The sequence below is a fragment of the Austrofundulus limnaeus genome, unplaced genomic scaffold (assembly GCF_001266775.1).
Source record: "Austrofundulus limnaeus strain Quisiro unplaced genomic scaffold, Austrofundulus_limnaeus-1.0 Scaffold38, whole genome shotgun sequence".
Classification (NCBI taxonomy): domain Eukaryota; kingdom Metazoa; phylum Chordata; class Actinopteri; order Cyprinodontiformes; family Rivulidae; genus Austrofundulus; species Austrofundulus limnaeus.
In genome coordinates, this window is record NW_013952440.1 from 130,107 (window position 1) to 148,187 (window position 18,081).

Sequence of the window (18,081 nt, forward strand, 5' to 3'; positions counted from 1 at the left end):
TAAACTCCTCCACTTGAGACAGGGCGACCCCCCTGACCCGGAGAAGGCACTCTGCCCTTTTCCGGCTCAAGTTATTTTACTTATTTCCTTTTTTAGGAATGAAGACAAAAAAACAACAACAAATGAAGTGTAATAACCAGAGCTTTAAAGTGATTATTTGAGTTATTAATATTTTATTAATTGCTTTGAAAGATGCACTATGACACCAAAATGTCTTATCTTTTTTTTAGATCATTTGATGCTGTATGCATTGATTTATAAAATCATGTCTCAGTTTTACTTTAGAAATTGTCCTACTGCATGTCTAATATTAGCTCATGCAATCACATGTAAACCATAATTTCYAGATGTGCATGCAAACCAGATGTTATGTCTTTAGAAAACTACTATGTAAGTCTGATATATACATTTGTGTCATGTAAATAAAAATAATACATGAATTTGAGTTAGAATTAATGAGTTTGAATTTACAGAAACAAGTTGAAAGTGTTTAAAATCATATATAGTTAAGCTGGTGTTTCTATTCTGTTGTGAATAAATTATTTTAAACTGTTAGGGTGATTTTTTTCCTTTACTTACAACTTTAAACCAAATTGTTTTTTTGCTCAGCTATAAAGAGTTTATTGAGTAAATTGTTTATGTAAAAAGGAATGAAAGCATGCAAAGTTCAAAGGAATATTTCAAAGCTGAACACTGATGTTTATTACGTACAGAAAACATGCACAATAGATTTAATGTATATTCACTGGAAAATAAGTAGCAAACACGTGCTTGTTTTATTTGTGAACATTATAAAGGTAAAAAGGATTAGTAAATTTAAAAGAACTGAGAAAAAGTAGAAAGTTTTGTATTATACCTTGCATTCAGCATAAAAAAATAAGCTAAGTAGTAAACTACATTACCCACAATCCCGCGCAGCCTGTGACGTCCTAACTGGCGACGTGGCTGAAATACGCCACATCCCCGGGCTTCAGTGGACCGGGGTGATTCAAACTGTTGTGAGACCGACTGTACGTGTACTTGTAGACTTTAGAGACGCCATTAACAAGTCCTCCTAAAACATACTTGGACTACCTCAAGGTGTAACCATGTCGGGAAAAGTGAAGAGCAGAAATGCCGCTAACGCAGACTCCATAGCGGGCGGCGTGTCCTGTGATGAGCGCATCTTGCGGGATATTCATCAGATGTACACGGATTCAGAGAGCGGTGAGCTGAATGAACTGACTGAGTGAATGAATGAATGAATGATTGAATGAATGAACAATCACCAGTCCTAAAACACAACTTGTTGGGTAGTGAGTTTTGTTTATTGACTGCATGTTAGCTAGCTAACCAAGTAGCGCCTAGGTAATGTAGGGATGCTAGCTAMGTTTGCTAACAGGGATTTTGTGGATTGGGTGACGTTGCATGATGATGATTTGTCAAAGTTAAGTCACACTCAGTCTGTTTTATTATCCTATAGCATCATTATGAGTCGGTGCCCCGTTTGGTAAAGTTTTAGCATACCGAGTGACTGAACTCTTATTATAAGCTTAACCTTTTACGTGGCATAATAAAAAGTTCAAATTCACAACACCCCACCTGAAAAACCTGACTAGAACCAAAKACTCACTTGCTCCCTCAGGTTCACCTTCATCACAATGATGGGTCTAGGTCAACTTATCCTTAAAAAAAGGGGGTACATGATTGGTTTTTAATATTTGTTTGTTTGTTCCAGGGTTGATTCAAGTGGCTGAATCTGTTGGCGTGACGTTGCTGCCACCCAGGAAAAAAATCACGGTGATGCTGATGGGCAACCACTCAGCTGGGAAAAGTTCCTTCATCAATTGGTAAACGACCAGCTACAAAGATAAAGTTGCCCTGTTCTCTGCCTGGTTCTTGTGCTGTTAAACATCATGTTCAAACCTTCCTCTTGGTTTATTTCCTCTTGGGGTGATCAATTTGTTTTTGCTTTGATGTTTGTTTGTTTTGTAAGGTATGTGGAGGAGCACATCCAGCGCACCGGAGTGGCCATCGAGACGCAGGGCTTCAGTTTTGTTACAAGTGGCCGCAAGAGAGAATCTCTCACAGTGAGTGCAGCAGCAGCAGCACATAATCTGTGTGAAATAGTACAGTTAGTCTGTCAGTAAACACAAAACTTATCAGTGCATATGTTTCCAACATCAGTGATTTTATTTACTAAATTAAAATTGATATCCTTATCGTTTCCTCTAAGTCACTGAAGAATTAGAGAMTATGTAGACTTAACATTTGTTTTACGCAGCATCTGTGACAAATGTGGCTTTGTTGGTTTCTTTAGGGAAATGCCACACTTCACTTATATCCACATTTCAAGCCTCTGCARCAGTTTAAAGGTGAGACGACTTGTTTGGATTCACATCGATCAGAAATTAGCTGGATTATTGATATTCATGATTGCACTTTTTAAACACCCCTGACAGCATAATTTGACACTTTCCCAGGTTTTATTTCAGCGCCAACTTTAATCTGATATTGTGCCAAAGCAGGCCTTCGAGTTCTGCAGAGGCCTATTAATCCCTCAGTAATTCAACCCTGTGTTAAAGCAAGGACCATCTGAAACATGCAGGATGGTGGTCATCGAGGACCAGGGGCCTCATGTTTCAAACAATCTGCAGCTTTTATTCTGAAAGTCAAAGTAGAGACAAAATGACCATCATCTCTCAGCCAGTACAGTTAGACACAACTTCCTGTACATAAATTGCACGTATTATTTTTGTAAATGAATTAAATAAACTGGGGTTGAGGCCTCAGGATTGGACATGACGAGATGATATTTCATGTCACGTGAGCATATTTGCATTTTAAAAAAGAGACGAGAAAGTGTCTGTAAACCTCTGTTTTGAATGAATTTTTAGGTGTTACAGAGTATCTGAGCACCGAGATCTGCACGTCCCGGCAGAAACGGTTCAGCCTGGTGACGTTCGTGGATTCTCCAGGTTTGGTAGACGGCGACATGAAATATCCGTTTGACGTGGACGAGGTTATCCTGTGGCTTGGTGGGTTGTTTGCCAAAATCAACTTGAAACACTGAGTTACCTACTGACATTTTCATCATTTGAATATGAGCTTCATAAAACTCTTCTTTTGCTCAGAACACCTCGTGTTCTTATAATCATTTCAGTTGAAGCGTTTTGTCACAGCTTTTTCATTTCTGTGCTTAAAAAAAACACAAAAAGTTAAAATGCCTGTTTATTAGTTAAATTGTGTGACTTTTACTTTCAGGTGACCTTTGTGACCTCATTCTGGTCTTCTTTGACCCCATGGGTCAGGCCCTCTGCAAGCGCACGCTCAACATCGTGGAAAGCCTGAACGAGAAGCATGGCGAGCGGCTGCGTTTTTATCTGAGCAAAGCCGATGAAGCCGGCGGAGAGTCAGACAGACAGGTAAGCCATTAGCAGTTAGCAGGTTAGCTTCTGTAATGAAGGAAAAAACAGAGGGTTTATTAACAGACTTTGAAACGGTTTAAAGGGATCCCTGATTAGTTGTAACATTAGACTTTATTTGATAAACATATGTTTTAACTGTAAAATAAAGACTGTAAAAATACTGTAGGCTGTTTAGTTTTTTAAATTTTTTAAAATATATTTTAACACGGACGGAGCCATTTTATTTACACGCAAAGCATTCTGGGTAAATGATGACGTGGATAGGTTCTCGGTGTGAGCGAGCTATATCCACCCTGAATGTTAATCTTGGACAATATCTGATGATCGACTCTTTTAAATGAAACCAGAGAGCGTTGACAGAGAGAAGGTAGAAATGACTCAGCCTGTAACTGAAAATATAGATGGAGGACAACAGAGCTGCTTCATGGAAGAAGAACCTCAGCTTAGCCTGTTAGTCTTTGCCTTAGTGCTGACGCTATATGTATTAGCTCAGTGCTAGCGCGGCAAACAAGCTAAACTGAGGTCCTCCATCCATATTTTCAATTGCAGACTGAGTCATTTTTGCGTTCCCCTCTCTGTCATGTAGATGGAGGACCTCAGTGATGAGAGGAGAATGTGTAGCGCTGAGCTAATACATATACCTATATGGTGATAGCGTCGGGGCTAACGCTAAAGCTAACAGGCTAAGCTGAGGTTCTTCTTCCATGGAGCAGCTCTGTTGTCCTCCATCCATATTTTCAGTTCCAGGCTGAGTCATTTCTACCTTCTCCTCTCTGTCAACGCTCTCTGGATTCATTTAAAAGAGTCGATCATCAGATATTGTCCAAGATTAACCTTCAGGGTGGATATAGCTCGCTAGCAGCCTCGCACCAAGGACCTATCCACGTCATTTACCCAGAATGCTTTGTGTGTAAATAAAATGGCCCCGTCCGTGTAATATTTTTTAAACTTTTAATTTAAATATTATAAAAACTAAACAGCCTACAGTATTTTTACAGTCTTTATTTTACAGTTAAAACATATGTTTATCAAATAAAGTCTAATGTTACAACTAATCAGGGATCCCTTTAAGGAAATAAAAATAAACAAATAAATGTAAAGATCAGTCAGATTGACTCAAACTGTAGTTGTGATTGGTTCATGTTAATCTGAACTACCAGCACTTTGTCAGCATTTCTTGGCTTTCATTTCTACAACATGAGACGATCCAAACAGTCAGCATCTCAGCAGGATTCTGGCTTCTTTCTTTGTCCCAGAGAGTCATGATGCAGATTGTGCAGGAGCTCTGCAAGCGGCCAGGACTCAACAAATGTGGTTTCGAGATGCCCACCATCTACATCCCCAACCCAAACAAGGTAGGAGTTGATCTCTCTTTCAGCTTCATGTGTGGATCATTTCAATAAGACAAGATAAAACTTTATTGATCCCACTCTGGGAAATTTGTACATTACTGCAGCTCWATACACAATAACACCGTCTGCYGTTTATCWGTTCTGTTGTTTGTGTTTTTGTTTTCAGCCCAGCCGCTGTGTGAACCAGATCGAGGACGTTTGTCGCACGATCGAGAAAACCATCAACCAGACGGTTCAGAATACGCTCAACTCTCTGGAGAGGGATTGTGAGCTGATTGGCGAGGCCATCGCAGACAAACTCAGTACTGACAGGTACAGATTTTTGCAAACAGTAACAGATAAATATCAGATGACTGGTTTTATCTAAAGAGATACTTTCAGAATATAACCATGCCTGTTTGATACAGACAGACCAGTTTGGAGAACAGACGTGCGCGATGTAAGAGCTGCTTCCTGACWCTGCTGGGCTTCAGCGTCCCGCTGGCCCTGTTGGCCCTGCTCGTTCTGGGCTCTTTGTCCCRGGAGCTGCTGGAGATGACGCTGGGCCGCGAGGGCACCGAGGCCCTCTCTCTCTATCTGGTGAGCGTCCAAACGAGTTCATCGCTGTTCTGTGGGGTTCATTATTTATTTCATTTGATCTAAATGACCTCTTCATCACACAGACTCCTGTAGTGAAAATATTTGAGTCCCTGTCTGGAGAGCAGCAGATTTACGTCTGCGGCGGTCTGGTCCTTTTTTCCTTCCTCCTGCTCATCATCGCACGCTTCACCTTCAGGTAGGAGACACCAGAACTTTCCATCYACTCAGAAGGTCTCCATTTTCATTTCATGGAGCACCTCTTTTCTTTTCTTTGTATTCTCTAAACCTAACTTTACCCTCTCTCTCAAGTGATATTTATGTAGGTTAAATTAATCATTTAGTTTTAGAGGAGAAAAGAGACCTTAAAGCACAATGTTAATATGAAGCAAAACACATTTTATTTGTATGTAAATGACTTTAAAGTCAAGGGAAGCAAATCAAAAGGAGGTATTTATGTTTTTTGATGAATTAGTTGCAGTTTGTTGTTAAGCAGCAACATTATCTGTTTGCAGGCCTCTTTAAAGGGTTGTGTGTTTTTGAGCTTTGAGTTTACTCCAGTCTTTGGCACTTTGTTTCTTCGCAGGACTCGTTCGACTCTTTCAGGCAAACAGAAACGGCAGCTTCAGGAGAAGCTGGAGTACGTTCAGGAGGTGGTGAAGAGCAAAAAGGTACCGTGTTTGAGTCAGACTCTGAAACGGTTCTGACAGGAAACAAGTTCTAACGATCCGTTCTCTTCCCTGCAGAAAAAGCTGTATGAAGAGTATTTACGTCAGAGTGTCAGCGATCAAGACATGGACTTGTGAGGGAAAAAGAGCTACGCAGAAGCATTCCCAACATGACCTGGGACCGTTTTTGCCAAGGTTTCACAACAAATGACGAGTCACACAAAACCAGCTAAAGATGGATTTTTATTTTCATTCAGAGAAATCATCCAACTTCTTTAAAGCCTGTTAATGACGGTGAAGCTGTTACWATAACACAACCTGCAGATGAGATGAATCTTGTTACTGATTGTTTCTTGTGAGCACTTCAATGCTTRTATCCTGTGCCTCTGTCTCACTCAAATTCAGGTAAAAACCACTTTCAGAAATAACAAATAGGTTTTCCCAACTGTTTATACAAACACTGATTCCATGAGTCACTTTGTATGAAGACATTTACCAGCAATTTTTTTTACATTATTTTTGACTGATTATCATGTCGTCACACTTCTGTAATGATCTAGTGTTCCTGAATCAGTCAGTTTATAGAATATTTAATTTTATTCACAGATTTCGCATGTTTTGGTTGTTTGTCAGCGATTTAGAAACTTGCGTCAGTGACCAATTCAACAGTTTATTTTTTGTTTTATGCCTTTATTATGACTGTTTTCATTACAAGGGAATAAATACATTTTTAAAAACTCAACGATGGAAGTTATTATGAAAAAGAAGAATTAAAGGCCTCAGCTCTTGTTAAGCTAATTCATATTTATGTCAGTTTTACATTAAGCTCATTTATCCTTTTGGCCCCTGTTTTTATTGAGTCATATATTTGAAGTTATAGTTGGTTACTGTTTGTGTTCACCTGGGGTACACCTGTAGTTTGATTCAAATAGGGCAAAAAATATATAATTGGAAACTTGTTCTTAGTTCATGAATTAATTATAAGAAACATGCATCTGGTTTGTGAGTTAAACATTCCTGAGGTATTTTAATGATACACTTGGTCTCTCTTTTTTTTTCTTTTACAGTTTTGCTTTTGCTCCAGTTTGACTGCAAATAAGGCAAAGATAAAACTYGTTTGTTTTACATGTCAAATTTCCAGATGATCAGATTGAAACTGAAGCCAGGCGTGTAGGAGAGATGAGGACTGGAAGGTTGGGCTGCAAATACTGACCTTCATGTGGGAGGGTGTGGATACAAGGATTCCAGTTTTATCACAGCTTTAAAAACAAAGAAAAGTGGGCTGGGTATAAAGCATTAGAAATTGGTAGTTTGGTTTAAACAGGTTTGATTTGCTAGTTTACTTCCACTCAGTATAAAACAATGTACAGACGCATCACATTAAAAAAGCCTCGTCTGTCTTTGTTGGCCTTCAGAGGGGAATTATTTTTGCACACTTAAGCTTTTAGTCTTCCTTCTTTTGGTTTCACACTTCTTTAAAGAGGCACTTTCGGATTAAAATGTTGAAAAAAAATAACTACTTGTGATGCAAAGTCCAAAGAAATAGTCTGAGAAGTATTGATCAAGTTTATGAGAAGATATAGAAGAAAATCCTGTTGCTTTGAAGCAGAATATAAAGAAACGAGGAAAGATTTGGTGGTTTTTAACCATTTTCCTCTGATGGTGCAGCTAAATGTACCAATCCTGATCTTTTATGTGTTTTTAGATATTTCTGTCCTGAGTGTCCTCTGCCTGCAGACACACACTGGCTGCGAACAGGAAGGAGGTTGACGTGTTTTCCGCAGGCTTAAACCGGGGAAAGTTGTTTCCTGAAGTCCTGTGTTGACCATTTCCACACCAAACCCCTGCACTCGTTCAAAAATGACTAATATAGATTTTCGGGACTTTTGAACGCTTTGTTTTTGTCGCCGATGCCACCAAGCCTCGGATGGAGCTGCCTGACGGGAAGATGAGCTCCGTCAAGGAAGACTCAGGTAGTAAAGAAAAAAAAAATCAAACAGGTTGAATTTTAATCTGCTTTATAAGTGTCTGCTGGACGAGGTTAACAGCTTTACGACTTAATTGTTGTTTATTTTTTCGGGGGTTCATAAAGTTTGTAGTTGTGTTCAGTGTTGAAACGGATAAATGGCCTGTGTTAGCATTGTTTACCGAAGAAATGAGCTGGCACTGCTAGCCGCAAAGCTAACTCTTTAAACTTAGTTGTGTCCAATTAATTCAAACTTTATATTCACACTGAAGTAGTTTTAAATACTTGTTAGTTGTCATTTCATTCTGATACATTAATTCCTTAAAAAATAATAAAACCCGACTCCTTTACCTTTACGTTATAGCTTTTTAATACCGATTGTTGTTAAATATATCAATAAAGTTTTARTTTTCAAAGTTTTAGTAAACAAAAGTCTCTCAATGATATTAGTAGAAACACTGCTCTATAAATGTTACTGAAAGTGAAAATACCCCAGTTGACCCGTTGTTGAAAGGTTGTTTCTCATTTTGGTATCATTTTACTATGAATTTGAGCCATTTATATCATTCTTTGATTGCTTGAGTCAAATTTAAATAGCTCGATGTAGTGGTTTAAAATGTACATTTTTTTGCATTTTTATTAGATTAAATATCAGATAAAATAAAATATGACCTCATGAAGCACAAGTATCTTAGATGTGGCTGTACTTGTGTAAATATACTCTAAATGTCTTAAAAATTGTAGTTCAAGGTAAAACACTGTTAATAGCACCTGTTATTAGTGGTAAAACTGGCGTTTTAGGACWAGTGCTGCCATGATTAGTCGATTAGTCGACGAATAATCAATTATTAAAATAATCGATGACTAATTTAATAATCGATTAATCGTTTTCTTTTTTTGTTCTTTACTTTGTTTTTCTCTCCAAACTGCTTTGACACCTTCCACTGCCACATCTGCCTTTCTGTCCTTGACACACATGCACAGTAGTGGTAACTGGGGTAGGCCGTGGACGTCACAAAACATACAGACAGGCTCTGGTATCATGGCTACCCAGCAAAGGAGCTCAAAAGTGTGGGATCATTTTAAGAAAATGAAAGAGAAACCTGTGCAATATCTGCAGAGCAGAACTTGCCTTCCACAGCAATTATTTTTAGTTAGCATATAGCTAAAATCTAACCATGGTTATATAATAGCAGCTGCATTCTGACACGATAAGCTCTATGGTTTATATTCAATTAATGCATGATCCGATTAGTCGACTAATCGAAAAAATAATCAGTGATTAATCGATTATAAAAATAATAGTTTGTGGCAGCCCTATTTAGGACCAAATTTATCTTTGCAGTTTTACTAGCTGAAGTTGCTGCACAAGAATAAGTCTTCATGAAAAACGGAAGATGATTAAAAATATATAACATTGCGCAAGCTTAGTGGAGATAAGGAAAACTAGAAACGACACATGTAAGTCAAGAAACCAATCAAGTGCATCAACATTTGAAGGGTTTATTTTTATGTCCTTACTGCAGGTTTTTTTCCTTTTGGTTTTGTGTTTTTAAGACGTCACAAACTACGCAGCTCGTTCGAAAGCTTTATGTCCAGCTGTGTGAAATCCCCACCAGTCTAAACATCCTGAAAGAAGAGGATAAACCCTGCAACCTGTGTGCTGTTTTTCAGAGGCGAGCCTGCGAGCCCAGCTAGCTGAGAGCCAAGCTCAGGTCGAGCACTGGCAGGGCGTGGCCACAATCTGTGAGCTGAGCAAACAGGAGGAACTGGCAGAGCTGCAGAAACAATGTGATCAGGAGATCCAGTCACTGCAGGAGGCTCTCAGAGGTCAGCAACATGTGCTTTTGCATTTACATGTTGTATAATATAATAAGCAGGATTAATCTCTCAATGTGCACATGCACCCACATGGTTAGGATTAGGATAAAAATGTCTTTTTGTGTTTTCAGTGTGATGCAGACAGCAGTGTAAACTTTGCAGAGACTTTTTTGCAAAACCTCCACAGGCCTTACCCCTCCTGCCTCATCAGTGACGTGGTCCTGATGCTTTGATCTCTTCTAGTCTTAGACCTCATCCACGCAACCCGTCTGTGTCAACCTGTGCTCTTGTGTGATGAGGTTTCACGTGGACTCTCGATGAAGAACTGTCTGCCTAAATCTCATCATTTTCCAACTTAGTGTGCTGTTTCCCGCCACACCTACCAGGCCTCCATGGCATTTTATTGAGTCTCTGCTTCACAAAACCCTTCATTGTCCACTTCCTGCCAGTCTCCATTACCACTCCTGTTGGAGGAAATCATAGGTTGACTCAATATGCTCAAACACCTTCGTTCACGCAAGACTTGGGACTTCTTGATAAAACTGAGTGATGAAGCCTCAATTTAGAAACATATTCATGGAAGTTAAACTCTTTGGTAGCCCTAGTTATCTCCAAGGATAACAAATGACCATCCTTTCCTGGTCTGAATGGTTCAGTTTGGGACCTTGTACAGAAGCAGAGTCCATAAGATCCTTAGAAAGATTCCTTAATGGGAAAATGCTACAAACTTACCAAGCAAAATGTCTTTTTTTTAAACATTTCTTAATGAGCTTTCCATCTCCTCTCAGTGTTTTTGTGGCTGAAGCTACTGTCAGGGGTAATACTTCATACTTTTTATAGATTTTTCTAAATGAGATGGGCATGAGAGACGTAAAATCAAAACCTTTCCATTACTGTTGTGTTCACAATAATTGTTTTTAAATATTCTAGCCTAGTTCATCTCCTCCACGTGCCTTTTAGCATCCACCTGCTGTAAGAACTTATGAGAAACCTTTGTATTTAACTTGTTAAAGGTGCTTTCAAACTTAAAAGAAATAAAATTACGTAATGTATAATGTTTGTGATTGCTTCCTAAGGTTGGAAAACTAATAAAGATTTTTTAAAAAAAAACTTTTTTTGTTTCCAGAGACAGCAGCTCAGTATGAAGCCAGGATAGCTGTGCTGCAGACTCAGCCCGTGGACTGGAGGAGATCCAGTGGACACAACATGGTCAGTGTGAACCTGTGTTGCCTTTTATTTTTCACTAAAACTGTTGAGTATTTTGGACTCGACCTCCATCGTTTGTTCCCTGTGTCTGTTAGATCAGTAACAGGAAAGGCAGGACGGATCCGGAAGCCTCCACGAATGAATCCCCAACCTCATTCGTCAACAGCTCGACAGAGGACGAAACGTCGACGGACAGGAGGCAGCGTCGACCAGCAGACCTGGAGGCAGAGGGGGAAGGGGCCACGCATTCGGCCGAGGCATACTTTTCACTACAGCACTGCGACTCGGCCTCACTGTCCTCCTTTTCTCTGGACACGCCCTCTCTGCCCAGAAAACTCCTCGGTCAGGAGGACACCGAGTCGCTGGTTTCTACAGGAACTCTGGTACCTGAAGCCATTTACCTGCCGCCGGCTGGGCACCGGCTCGTAACGCACAGCGACTGGGATGCTCTCAACGCACAGGTTGGGGATACTTTGTCTTTTTTATTTATCTGATTTAGTACCAGGTTCTAAATGAAAGAAAGGTGTTTTTATAATTTAGTTCTAACACAGTAAGTACTTGGTATCGGTACTCTGTATCGGTAATTACTGAAACTGAAGTACTCTGTTTGAAAAAAAACTGGTATTGGGACACCTCTACGTTAAACCATTTATTATTGTTTGAAATTAATATATATTTTTTGTAAATAGGAGCAGATATCATAAGATCTTTTTCTTCTTCTGCTGCCTTTCATTTTATTTTTATTGATATTGTTTTTTTTGTATGCAATGTTTTGTTTTTTAAAATAAAATAAATAAATACAATTAAAAAAAACCTTCTGCTGTGTTTGTGTCGTATTGAAATATCTGCTTGTTTTTGAAGTTGTCCGAGCTGCGAGGAGAAGTGAGCCGGCTGCAGGCGGAGAAGGAAGAGCTGGAGAGGGAACTGGACACACAGACAAACCACACACACCAGCAGGTGGGCAGCGCCGCCCTGAGTGTGTGTCCTTGTACGCCGTTCTAGACGAAGAGAGTTGTAAATGGTCCATTCGTTTGTTCAGGTGTCCATGCTCCAGTCTCAGGTCCAGGCTTCAGAGGCCCTCCTTCAGGACTTGCAGAAGTCTTTCAGCCAGTCACAGAACGCAGTCCAGAGCCGGCTGGTGAGTGACAATAAAGCTCTTAAAACGTTAAAGGAAGAATAAAGTTGTTCTAGTTAACTGCTAAAAATGAGGACTTGCTTGTAAGTTAAAGGGATCCCTGATTAGTTGTAACATTAGACTTTTTTGATAAACATATATTTTAACTGTAAAATAAAGACTGTAAAAATACTGTAGGATGTTTAGTTTTTATCATTTTTAAACTAAATTTTTAAAAATATATTTTAACACAGACGGAGCCATTTTATTTACACTCAAAGCATTCTGGGTAAATGATGATGTGGATAGGTCATCGGTGCAAGGCTGCTAGCGAGCTATATCCACCCTGAAGGTTAATTTTGGACAATATCTGATGATCGACTCTTTTAAATGAAACCAAAGAGCGTTGACAGAGAGGAGAAGGTAGAAATGACTCAGCCTGTAACTGAAAATATGGATGGTGGACCTCAGTTTAGCTTGTTCCGCTAGCACCGAGCTAATACATATAAGGATATAGCATCGGTGCTAAAGCTAACAGGCTAAGCTGAGGTTTTTCTTCCATGAAGCAGCTCTGTTGTCCTCCATCCATATTTTCAGTTACAGGCTGAGTCATTTCTACCTTCTCCTCTCTGTCAACGCTCTCTGGTTTCATTTAAAAGAGTCGATCATCAGATATTGTCCAAGATTAACCTTCAGGGTGGATATAGCTCACTCACACCGAGGACCTATCCACGTCATCATTTACCCAAAATGCTTTGTGTGTAAATAAAATGGCTCCGTCCGTGTTAAAATATATTTTTAAAAATTTACAAAACTAAACAGCCTACAGTATTTTTACAGTCTTTATTTTACAGTTAAAATATATGTTTATCAAATAAAGTCTAATGTTACAACTAATCAGGGATCCCTTTAAGGCCACGTCACACTATTAACGTTTTAGACAACTTATGTTGACTTAAGAAAATTTTGTTATTACTATTTTACTCATATTGACTATTTGTTAACATTATGTTATGAATACATCCCAAAGAGGCTTCAGGGGATTTTTTTTATTCTATCTTAATCTTGGACATCTTTAGAGTTGGACAAACATTTCAGAAGTTGTCTAAAATGTCATCGTGTGACAGGCTCAAAGCTTGGCTGCGTTGTGACAGTCAAGACAGACTTTTCTCAGTTTACAGTATATTTTTTTCTAACAATAATTCAGTATTGATATATATCAAGATAAAAAAACCTCTCAATAATATTTTATAAATGAGAAACTTCTTTTCTGTTTTTTTACACACAAACACAATAATTTTAACAAGTACTGATTTGTCTGTGTTTGAGCTTGTTGCTCATACACAAACAGTTTTTAAACTCAATCTTGAGGTTTGGTTTGTTGACTTTTTGCTATTTTTTTAAATTTTTTTGTGTGTTTGTGTGTCCAGGCAGAGCTGTCTCTGTCTCAGCGGAAAATGTGCAGCGATTTGTCCAAACTGAAAGGAGAAGAGGTTGAAGAGGACGTAGCAGACACCAGCTCATCATTCTCAGCCACGCTGCATGTACAGTTACTGTTTTATAACTTTAGTTTACATTATATCTCACTCAGAAACAACTCCATAAAACAATAAGCTTTTACAACGCARTTTGCATGGATTATATTGCAGTTGATGAAATTTGGACTCGACTAAGTCACATCAAATATTAAAACTTAACATCTCCACTTGTGAAAGTTGAGTTTTGTTGTGAAAACAGGAACAAAAACTTAAGAATCTTTATGTTTTGAGTTTCTCTTCTTCCGTAGTTACTACAAGAGTTTTTAATCTGTGAAATATAATTCCGCTCAGAGGTTACGTTATTTTCTTGCTTTATATAATAAACGTTTGAGATCAGGCGATTTGATTATCCATTTGACAGTTTTAGTGACTGTCTGTTTGTGTGAACTCACGGTTTGGGCCGGTCCTGCAGGGGGCGCACTGTGAGGAGCGCCTTCGCATCGAGATCGTCAACCTGAGGGAGCAGCTGGACTCGCGGACGGAGGAGAACGGTCTGTGACTGACTTCATTGTTCTGTTGTCCTCGATTGACTCTTTGACACTGAAAGTGTTTCTTTATTCCCCTTCACGCCTCCCGGCTGCTCCAAATCACAACTTATCAGAAGTCTTAGAGGGTGAGTGGACGACTTGTAAATCTTGAATTTGTAAACCAGTTACCAGGTCTGTTGATTAGTTGGGAGACGTTTTATTCAGATTTGTTTCACCTTTAGCATCTGTACCCTGCTTGCTGAAATTAAAACTGATCACTAAATGTGTTATAAATAGGAAGAAATCGTTAATTTGTGGAGTTACTTCTTGTAACGGTAAATATAAGGAGCTGTGTCTGATTGTGTCCACAGTGCAGCTTTCCTCTCTCAGGACGGAGATGGAGAAGATCCAGTCTGAGCTGCTGGCCTGTCGCACTGAGCTGGACGGCCTGCGGGTGGCGCTCACTCACCTACAGAACACCAACAAATCCCTCAGCAGCGAAAAAGTGAATCCAACCTGATTTTAGTATCAAACTGTGGTTCTTCTGCCCGTCAGGTCTAAACTGTTGATCGTATTGGTGGCTTGTGAGGCTTAAAATGACAAAACAAACTCAGTTTAATCACCCAGTGGATTTTATTACTGACGTCTCTTTGACTTTCAGGCAGCTCTAAATCAAAAGTGTCTGGACCTGCGGAGCCAAGTGATCAGTCTGCGCTCTCAGCTCGACACCAGCCAGACTGTCCAGAGAGACTTCGTCCAGCTTTCCCAATCACTTCAGGTACAGTAAGAAGCACTGGGCAGGGAGTTAGGAGAAAAATAAAAGCAGTGATAATAGATTTAAACATGCAACCTCACTCCTCTCTCAGGTGAAGATGGAGTTGGTTCGGCAGGCGGAGAGTCTGGAACAGGTTCAGGCCATCCTGGAGGGCCGTGCCAGTGAAGCAGAGTCTCAGCCTGCTGAAGCCTCGTGAGTTTTAGGAACCAAAGACCAAAAAAACAAACAAACAACCCGAAGGGGACCGAAACCGAAATCCCGACACAGTGGAGTGACCACTGGAGTCTTGGCTTCCGGTGGTGCTGGAGTTTGTATTCTGACACTGGAACTGCTCTCGTTTTATCTCAATGGAAGAAACTGTTGCTCCTTCAGAGCTTTTGGGTTTGGGTTCTGTGGGAATGTTGCAAACAATTAGCGTCTTACCTGTTGTAGACAGCTCTTTTTTAAAATCATTCCATTCTGACCGGATTGATGAGCTGACAGCCAGCTGGAGCCAAGAGCAAAGCTGATTACTCCCACATTATAGCAACTTTTGCACTGCCGTCAATTTACGTGATGGAAATATTCATGCTGGAAGTGACTCCAGGCTGCACAGGAAGTGCTACAGCTAGCTGCTACTGTTTAAAAAGAAGAGACGTTTTAGAACTGCAGCAATCCACTTTGTTCTGAAAGCGTTATCTGCAACAGGTGAGATAATTATTGTTCATAACCTTCCCTCAGAACCCCACTTCTAAAGCTCTGAGCTTTTCCTTTAGTGACCAAAGTAATCCTTGAGTTATTGTAGTTTTCTCAAAATGTATTTTGTATTATACCTGCAATACTCTCTGTACAGTACTAATGTAAGCATAGTTTGTTTATGTAACTGACATGATTCCAGTAAAACACTCGACTGCTCAACACTCAAATCTGCTCTGAAACTGATTAATAATTAGAATTTAATCCACAGTTCTCAGCATCTTTATGAAGGACCTCAGTCAGTGCAATAATAACTACAATAATGTCTATAAACCCATGCAGAATATTCTCCTAATTAACTGCTCTTTATGGGATTTTTATGTATTTTTGATATTATATGTAATTATGATTACGTGTCTTTATTTTATTAGGCTTAAGAGTAACATTCCATGTCTTATAACAACTTTAATGAATGGTTTTAGGATTAAGAGGAACAAAATGCAAAAATACAGTAAACGTGTAAAGATCTTTTTTGTTTTATTGTTTTTCTTTTTGGCTCCTTCAGGGGTCACCTCTGGATTACAAAGACCACAGCCCCTGTTTGTTTGATTTAATGCAACACTGAAAAAAATAACCTGGCAAAGTCTTTGTTTAATTTTCAAAGCATCAAGGTCATAAATAAACAGTTATTTTTTTAAATCTCAGAGCTCAGTGCAGTGTTACTGAACAAGACAGACTACATCAAAACTAAGAATTCACATTTTCTTTAATACACAACTTTTATTATTTTTTAAGAATAGAATAAACAGAAAAGCTTTAATATACCTTAGCTATATATTATTTTCAGTACATACACAGACAAAAAAATGGTTGCAGCATTTTTCTTGTGTTGGGTGTATTTACAGATGCCTTATGTGTCTTTTATTGTTTTCACGTCGCTTGATGTTTTTGTTTTTTATCATGTGACCCGGTGCGCTGTCGTTCAGCTGCAGCGCTCTGCCTTTCCTCTGTCTTTGTGCTCGCCTCGCTTCAGATGCTCTCTGTCGCGCTTCAACTTTAAACTTTGCCTGGATGAACAAAGCAAAGACCCGTCAATTCTCATCTAAAAAGCCCACGATGATCAATGAATGCAATTAAAGGGAGTATTCTAGTTGTTTTAGAGAATATTAAATGAAGTTGGACATGATGGAGAACACGGTTGTTAGTGACCCAAACCAAACAAAATCCTCTTTACCATAAAGATTTTATTCCTTCCTTTAATCAGTAATAAACTGAACTGTTGGAAGTTTTCAGACAGGATTACATTTTCTTACTTGGGATAACAAGTTGCTTGTTGGCACGAAGCTGCCAAGAAGTCTCCCCGGTATGGCAAGCACTTTATCATATAATACACTTGATCTTGATTTCTTCCAAATCAAAATGAAATCCACATACTGTTTATCACCAACAGTCAACATTACAGGTTTCTCAAGACAAATGAGCTGAGCTTTAGAAGGAGATTTTTAATGTCTACAGTAAATATTGTTGATATCTGAAATAGATTTCTTATTAAAACTAAAAGTTTGGCCTTCATTAAATAAATCGCCTGCTGTTGTTCCTGCCAGAGCTTAAAAAGTAAGATCAGTTTCTGATGAGTTTACAGCCGTTTTGGTCAAATCTTGTGCCATCACACACACATTTATATAGATATTTATACATACATGTCTCTTGTTTTATTTTAAATATGAAAAAAAAGAAAAACTTTCTGATATTTTTACTATAATTTTGAATATTAAAAAAAGTATAAACCAAAAAATGTATTCCATCATTAAATAATACAACTAATAAGCTCTTTCAAAAACCAGCAACTGAAATCTTGATGAGCAACAATGTAATCACAAATGTCTAAAATGTATCTGAAACTTTAATGGATTATCATTTTAACACAAAATGGGTGAAATTAAAAAAAGTGCAATAACAACAAGAGTATCTGAAAAGTGAGTTTCTCTTTGTAATACTGTTATTAAGGGATATTAAAATGTTCTTTATGAGAAGAATATGAATATCTGGAGCTGAACGCTTAATAAAGATGAAGGGAAAAGTGACATATTCTGTCCTGGAAAATGGATGTTTGAGGAAAACAGTAAAACTTTGATTCTGAAAAGGAAGATGCGACAAAGTTTAAGGTCCACACGAGATTTTTTTTTTTAAATTACGAGAATAAAGTTATAATATTACGACATTGAAGTCGTATAAAATAAAGTCGTAATATTACAAGTTCAAAGTCAGAATATTACGAGTTCAAAGTCAGAATAATCTGAGTTCAAAGTCAGAATATTACGAGTTTAAAGTCAGAATATTACGAGTTCAAAGTCAGAATAATCTGAGTTCAAAGTCAGAATATTACAAGTTCAAAGTCAGAATATTACGAGTTCAAAGTCAGAATATTCTGAGTTCAAAGTCATAATATTCTGAGTTTAAAGTCGTAAAATTACGAGTTTAAAGTCGTAAAATTACGAGTTTAAAGTCGTAAAATT

The 18,081-nt window shown here is 38.5% G+C and overlaps 3 protein-coding genes across 3 annotated transcripts in view; 2 read left to right on the plus strand and 1 right to left on the minus strand.

The window, feature by feature from the left end:
- The first annotated feature begins 941 nt into the window (after positions 1 to 941).
- si:ch211-11k18.4 (uncharacterized) lies at positions 942 to 6,745 on the plus strand. Its single transcript, XM_014006877.1, has 12 exons — positions 942 to 1,206; positions 1,718 to 1,829; positions 1,976 to 2,069; positions 2,300 to 2,354; positions 2,877 to 3,017; positions 3,244 to 3,404; positions 4,664 to 4,762; positions 4,926 to 5,071; positions 5,167 to 5,338; positions 5,422 to 5,534; positions 5,922 to 6,006; positions 6,082 to 6,745. The coding sequence occupies exons 1-12, from the start codon at positions 1,089 to 1,091 to the stop codon at positions 6,139 to 6,141; spliced, it is 1,356 nt and encodes a 451-aa protein (XP_013862331.1). The 5' UTR covers positions 942 to 1,088; the 3' UTR covers positions 6,142 to 6,745.
- A 995-nt stretch (positions 6,746 to 7,740) lies between these two features.
- Positions 7,741 to 15,795, plus strand: rabep2 (rabaptin, RAB GTPase binding effector protein 2; the record flags this gene model as incomplete). The annotated part of the gene is given in 12 exon segments (XM_014006881.1): positions 7,741 to 7,976; positions 9,644 to 9,799; positions 10,917 to 10,999; positions 11,092 to 11,457; positions 11,858 to 11,953; positions 12,036 to 12,134; positions 13,541 to 13,654; positions 14,061 to 14,139; positions 14,250 to 14,261; positions 14,487 to 14,620; positions 14,777 to 14,893; positions 14,982 to 15,795. Coding segments are annotated over 12 exon segments (1,407 nt in total). The 3' UTR covers positions 15,087 to 15,795.
- A 290-nt stretch (positions 15,796 to 16,085) lies between these two features.
- The window catches only part of atp2a1 (ATPase sarcoplasmic/endoplasmic reticulum Ca2+ transporting 1), a gene marked incomplete at its 5' end in the record, with an annotated part of 18,852 nt that continues 16,856 nt past the window's right edge, over positions 16,086 to 18,081 (minus strand). The window contains 1 exon segment of the mRNA XM_014006879.1: positions 16,086 to 16,632. Within this exon segment, the coding sequence (XP_013862333.1) occupies positions 16,622 to 16,632 (11 nt within the window).